The 6,292-nt window shown below is 37.3% G+C and overlaps 1 protein-coding gene across 1 annotated transcript; it reads left to right on the top strand.

Moving 5' to 3' along the window:
- The first annotated feature begins 841 nt into the window (after positions 1–841).
- On the top strand, positions 842–6,245 carry LOC122300649 (protein NRT1/ PTR FAMILY 5.2-like). The gene is made up of 4 exons (XM_043111460.1): positions 842–1,295; positions 2,471–2,688; positions 4,357–4,922; positions 5,214–6,245. The coding sequence occupies exons 1-4, from the start codon at positions 1,181–1,183 to the stop codon at positions 6,091–6,093; spliced, it is 1,779 nt and encodes a 592-aa protein (XP_042967394.1). The 5' UTR covers positions 842–1,180; the 3' UTR covers positions 6,094–6,245.
- Positions 6,246–6,292: the final 47 nt, after the last annotated feature.

Below are 6,292 nucleotides of genomic sequence, written 5' to 3'. Positions count from 1 at the left end.
TAGCTATAGTTCAAACCGAACAGTCTGCATTAAGAAGAGACTTCTATAATCACATTCAGAGAGAATTGTTATGCTGATCACTCGTCTCCCGTTTAATAATAATCTAAAAAAAAGGTAGAAATCAGAAAAATTAATGAAGTAATAAAGAGAGGAAAAAAGGGCATTACGCATGCGAGCAATTGAGAGAGATTACGTGAATTAACCCACATGAAAAGAATCCTTTTAGAATTTCACCGTCCACCAACGACTAAATACGAATTTCAGAGGAATAATATATACGAGGCAGATTTTTTTCTTGCAAACACAGTGCTACAGTTTATGTACACACGACACTGCATGCATTCTTACCATTCGGATTGAGGATTCAACTTAGGTTGAGCAGCTAGCAAAAAAGGTGGGGATCGAAATCTCCATATGGCCAAAATATTTTGAGGAAGATCCTTCTAAAGGTAAAGGAAGAATATTTAAAGAAAAAATTGGGAGGGTATATTCGTCATCTAGAAGATGAATGTCAGTATGCATACCACATTAAATGTGTGTGCATATTTATTTATTTTTCTGTGAAGTTGAGGTCCACATACATTTACATTAGGAGTCATGCTATTGGTACCGAATAATACACCCGTGAAAATGTCCCAAATGGTATTTTTTTTTTTCCTTTTTTAATGCATTTTTTAATCATTATAAAAATTTTAAAAAAAAAAATACATCATTATTTACATTAGATGGGTGCTGAAGTCAATCCCGAAGAAATGGTTGGCAAAGTTGGGGTAGCCTATAAAAAAAGGGGTGGAGTAATTGGACGGTACTAAACTATTAGAGCATGTACACCTGCTGTAGAGGATCACACCTCACGTGCCACGTGCACGCCCTCAACAGAATGCCTCCTCTGCTGGTTGTTCTCAACAAAATGCCATAACCAACTCTGATGGTTGTTCTCAACAAAATGATACACTTCCTGCTATATATATGAGCACTATTGTATTGAGGAGATATGGAAAATAAGAAACACTTCATTCGGAATACACTCTTTCTCTGATGCATTTTTACAAGCATCTGAGCTTCATTTTTCATTACTCTGTTTTCAACATAAACCAACTAGCAAGCTAGCTAGCAGATCCATCGATCATACAGAAGAAATAAAGGAGGGGGTTGCCACTCTGACTCTGGAAGGAAAGTGATGGCAGGGGAAGCAGCGCAGGAGGAATACACGCAGGATGGGACAGTGGATCTGAGAGGAAACCCGGTTCTTAGATCAAAGAGGGGTGGATGGACTGCTTGCTGGTTTGTTGTCGGTACTCTCTCTCTCTCTCTCTCTCTCTCTCTCTCTCTCTCTCTCTCTCTGTGTGTTCAAAAGACATTGAGCCTTGGGTTTGGCCATCCACAACTCACTTCTTCATACACAAACAGTACATATATATGTGTGTGTATATATGTCTATCTACCTGCTTGAGGGATATACACGTAGGTGTGTTTGGGTCCTTGTGAGCCATTAATTTACGAGAGCACTGAACTTCTAAGGCGTAAAGTTGCCTGCTTTTCTCTCTTCCACATGTCACAGTTATCTCTGCAATGGCTCCTCGGAAGTGGGATGGATGCCTCTGCATTTTCTTTCTTGCTAATCCTGCACTAGACCCTGCCTTATGTTGATAAATCTTAATTAATTATCAATTATAGCTGATAGCTGTACTTCTGTATGGAAATAGTTGATCTCCTACAAAATATGAGACATTAATCCGGAAGTCATGATCCATTCTTATCCAACATTTTCTTTGTCAAGCCTTGAATTCGGCTAGCTGTAATCAGTTTTTCTGCTAATGGCAAAGGAATTAAAGACGGCTACTTTGTTTTCTTCCTTCAGTCTCATTTCTTCATTGTTTAAGAACGGCAATATTTTTGTGCCTATGAGTTGGTTGGCCCATGCCCAACTTGTTTCTTCCATTTTTGTTTTGAGAAAGCTTGAACCGAGTCAGGGACAGTTAACCCCCCCCCCCCCCCCCTCATCTAAGGAAAATTTATACACCATTTTATTATACATGTGGTATATTTATTACTATTAGATGATTTTTTATCATTCAATATTGTTAAATATATCACATCTTACTTAATAGGATTAAAGTAGATGACATTTGGTGTGTAGCATTACTTCTCTGACTTACGTCCAAAAAAAAAAATTAAGAAAAAAAAGCTGTACCATGCACCCGTAGCTATTATATATATATATATAACCCGCTATATACGAAATACCAGGGGCTATTATTTCAAGACGGGTATCTAATTAATGGCCAAGTCCAAAATGACAAATCTTGCAGTAAGGAGTACTTAATCAACTCTTTCTTCCAAAAATAGTTCATTTTCGCGTCAACTTGCATGCACCCTTCTGCATGATGCGGATCAGACGGACTCGATCATATGAATTATTCGGGGGACCATCTTCCCACTGTTTTGTTTCTTTTTTCTCTTTGTGCAGTGTACGAGGTTTTCGAACGCATGGCGTATTACGGTATATCCTCCAATCTGGTCATATATTTGACAACGAAGCTGCACCAGGGTACCGTCAAGTCCTCCAACAATGTCACCAATTGGGTTGGGACTATCTGGATAACTCCCATCTTGGGTGCTTACGTCGCCGATGCTCATCTCGGCCGATACTGGACCTTTGTCGTTTCCTCTGTAATTTACATCTCGGTACGCACGTCGACTTTAATTTACTGTCCTAGACTAAAACCTTTGACTCGGAATCTTCTGCTTATCTTCCCTCCACCTTTGTCTTATATATTTAATTATATGACTTAATCATCAATCTTCCTACTCCTTCAATGTTACGTGTAAACATAATACATTTTAGGCTATAGTTTTTGGACTTTTATAGAGCAAAAAAAGTCTCATTTTGTGGAAGAGTTGCAGGAGTACGTATGAACGTTTGACTCGGAAATTCTGCTTTATAATTAAGCCTACAATAGGGCGCAGTTGTTGAAAGTTGAAAACTTGTCGGCATCCTAATACGACGAGGATGCGGATGGTCTTAATACTGCTTATAACTCTTTATCATATATTAATGCTAGGGGTGTAAAAATAAACCGACAAACTGAAAAATCGGCCCGGACCAAATCGGACCGGACCGGTTGTGCCGATTTTGGACCGATTCGGTCCGGAACCAGTTTTCATAAATGAAAAACCGGCCGGAACCGGTCCGGTTTCGGTTTCGGTTAATTTTAGACCAGACCGAACCGGACCGGACCGGTACTATTTATATATTAATATTATATATAATATATTTTATATTATATATATTTTATATTATATATAATTTTTAATCACATAAAAAATAATCACATATATACTAATACTAATATTCTAATATAGATTATAGTTATACTCATACTAATATAGTTATACTAAATCATCAAAACTAACACTAACATATAGCTATACTAATAGTCTAATATTAATACTATTATATTGTCTAATATATTATATAGCTATAACTAATACTGATATATATATACTAATACTAATCGTCTAATATAGGATTATAGCAGATTTTTTTTTTTACATTAGATTTCTTATTTTAGTTTTTATTTTATAGCAGTTTTTGATATAGCGAATTTTGTTTATATAACAGATTTTTTTTATAAAACAGATTTTTTATATCAGAATTTTTTATATAGCAGATTTTTTTTTTATAAACCAGATTTTTTATAGCAGAATTTTTTTACATAGCAGATTTTTTTTTGCAAAGCAGATTTTTGTAAATGGTAAACAGAATTTTTTAAATCAGTTTTTTCTTTTAAACAGAATTTTATAAAAAATTTGTATTTTATTAAAACCGAAAAATCGGACCGGAAACCGGTAAAACCGGAATACCGGTTTAGGAAAAAAATCGGTGCGTAAATGGTTTTGAAAAATGCAAAACCGGTGCCTACCGGTTCGGTCCTAGATTTTGTACAAAATCGGACCGAACCAGACCGGTTACACCCCTAATTAATGCGGCAAGTGGTCGATGGATATTTTTTTCTTTTTGTTTGTACTCTTTTTTATTTTGAAATAATGCTACAATCATTCGTTTTACGGTCATCTTTTTATTATTTTATTATGTGGTATTAAATGATTGAAAAATATCTCATATTCAACTTGTAAGCCAATCATTGAATGCTACATCATGAAATGTTGAGATAACGGATGATAATTTAGAATATTTCTTTCTTTTATTAAATAATTAATATGGCAATTATAAATGACACAACAGTACTGATCTTTTTAATTCACCTTTTATTTTAGTGTTATAACAAAGGCCGGTAAGTGTAACAAAGTAAATTTCTCACTTTGTTTTACTATATTTTGGCATGCATGCAGGGAATGTTGATGCTAACATTGGCAGTTTCGCTTCCTAGCCTAAAACCGCCTCGTTGCTTAGAATCTGACGTCGAGAATTGTAGAAAGGCCTCGACGTTACAGTTAGCAGTGTTTTATGGTGCACTCTATACCTTAGCAGTGGGAACAGGTGGAACCAAACCCAACATCTCGACCATTGGGGCAGACCAATTCGATGAGTTCGACCCAAAGGAGAAGGCCCACAAGCTGTCCTTCTTCAATTGGTGGATGTTTAGCATCTTCTTCGGGACACTTTTTGCCAACACGGTTCTTGTCTACATACAAGACAATGTTGGATGGACCTTAGGATATGGACTTCCGACACTTGGACTCGCAATTTCGATAATCATCTTCTTGTCTGGCACTCCCTTCTACAGACACAAGGTGCCCTCAGGAAGTCCCTTCACAAGGATGGCCAGGGTCATTGTGGCTGCTCTTAGGAAATGGAAGGAGCATATCCCCAATGATCCCAAAGAGCTCTATGAGCTTGAGTTGGAGGAGTATGCAAAGAAAGGAAAGTTCAGGATTGATTCCACACCGACCTTGAGGTATGTGTGTGTATATATATATATATATTGCACTCGGAGAAATACGGGCCAAGTCTACAAGCAAGACTACGTAAAGAAAACTTACTTATAAACTGATATGTTTGATGTGAAATATTAGACTTATTTTATAAGAAAAAGAATTTTATAAACCAATATGCCATAAAAAAAAATTACGGGTTAGGGGTTGGAATCGACCTATTTCAATCTAGATAGGCATTACCCTCTCTTAGGTCTCGGGTTGCTGCATGAATTTGTCCTAATCTATCAGCTTGACGTTGCATGGAATTGCAGGTTCCTTACCAAAGCATCTGTGAAAACTGGCTCAACCAGTCCATGGATGTTGTGCGCAGTTACACAAGTAGAGGAGACCAAACAAATGATACGAATGATCCCAATCTTGATTGCCACGTTTATACCGAGCACCATGGTTGCACAAATCAATACTCTTTTCGTCAAGCAAGGTACCACCCTTGATAGAGCCATTGGCAGCTTTAAAATCCCACCGGCAAGTTTAGCCGGATTTGTCACCATATCCATGCTTGTTAGTGTCGTGCTCTATGATCGGTATTTCGTTCGGATTATGCAAAGGTGGACCAAAAACCCAAGAGGCGTCACTCTCCTTCAAAGAATGGGCATTGGCCTTGTTATCCACATTATAATCATGGTAATCGCCTCTGTGACCGAGAAGTATAGACTCAGTGTGGCCAAAGATCATGGGTTAGTTGAAAATAAAGGACAAGTTCCTTTAACCATATTCATTTTACTTCCCCAATTCGTGCTGATGGGAACAGCAGACGCATTTTTAGAGGTTGCAAAGCTTGAGTTCTTCTACGACCAGGCACCAGAAAGCATGAAGAGTCTGGGGACTTCCTATGCCATGACTACTCTAGGAGTCGGAAACTTTCTGAGTAGTTTCCTTCTTTCCACAGTTGCTGACATAACCAAGGCGCATGGTCACCATGGATGGATTCTAAACAACCTGAATGCTTCTCATCTTGATTATTATTATGCATTTTTCGTCATATTAAACTTCCTCAACTTCATTTTCTTCTTAATAGTGATTAAGTTCTATGTATATAAGGCCGAAATCTCGGATTCAATAAAAGTGCTTACGGAAGAACTGCAGGGGATGAAAGCCAGGGTCTCGAACCAAGAGGAATTGAGGTCATAGAAAAGAATACAGAAGTTAAGGCAGATATTGTACTTTGTGGGTTGGCCTTGCATTTGCAGTGCTCCTGCCTGCTGATATTGCTATAGCTTTGTTTTAAGAAAAGTGTATCTTTGATAGTAATTTACTACTATAACGTTACAACTTTTGATGTAGCAGAAGGTGTTGGAATAAATATTCACGGCATTAAACCCAAAACAAT

This window comes from Carya illinoinensis, chromosome 2 (genome assembly GCF_018687715.1).
Source record: "Carya illinoinensis cultivar Pawnee chromosome 2, C.illinoinensisPawnee_v1, whole genome shotgun sequence".
In the NCBI taxonomy this organism is placed as follows: domain Eukaryota; kingdom Viridiplantae; phylum Streptophyta; class Magnoliopsida; order Fagales; family Juglandaceae; genus Carya; species Carya illinoinensis.
This window is presented reverse-complemented; position numbering and strand designations above follow the sequence as displayed.

What these genes read in the sequence shown, in the direction of transcription:
- LOC122300649 (XM_043111460.1), top strand. Translation starts at nt 1,181, where the DNA reads ATGGCAGGGGAAGCAGCGCAGGAGGAATACACGCAGGATGGGACAGTG. An exon ending in CCTCTGTAATTTACATCTCG is followed by an intron (nt 2,689 to 4,356) that starts GTACGCACGTCG and finishes GCATGCATGCAG; the next exon opens with GGAATGTTGATGCTAACATT. An exon ending in GATTCCACACCGACCTTGAG is followed by an intron (nt 4,923 to 5,213) that starts GTATGTGTGTGT and finishes ATGGAATTGCAG; the next exon opens with GTTCCTTACCAAAGCATCTG.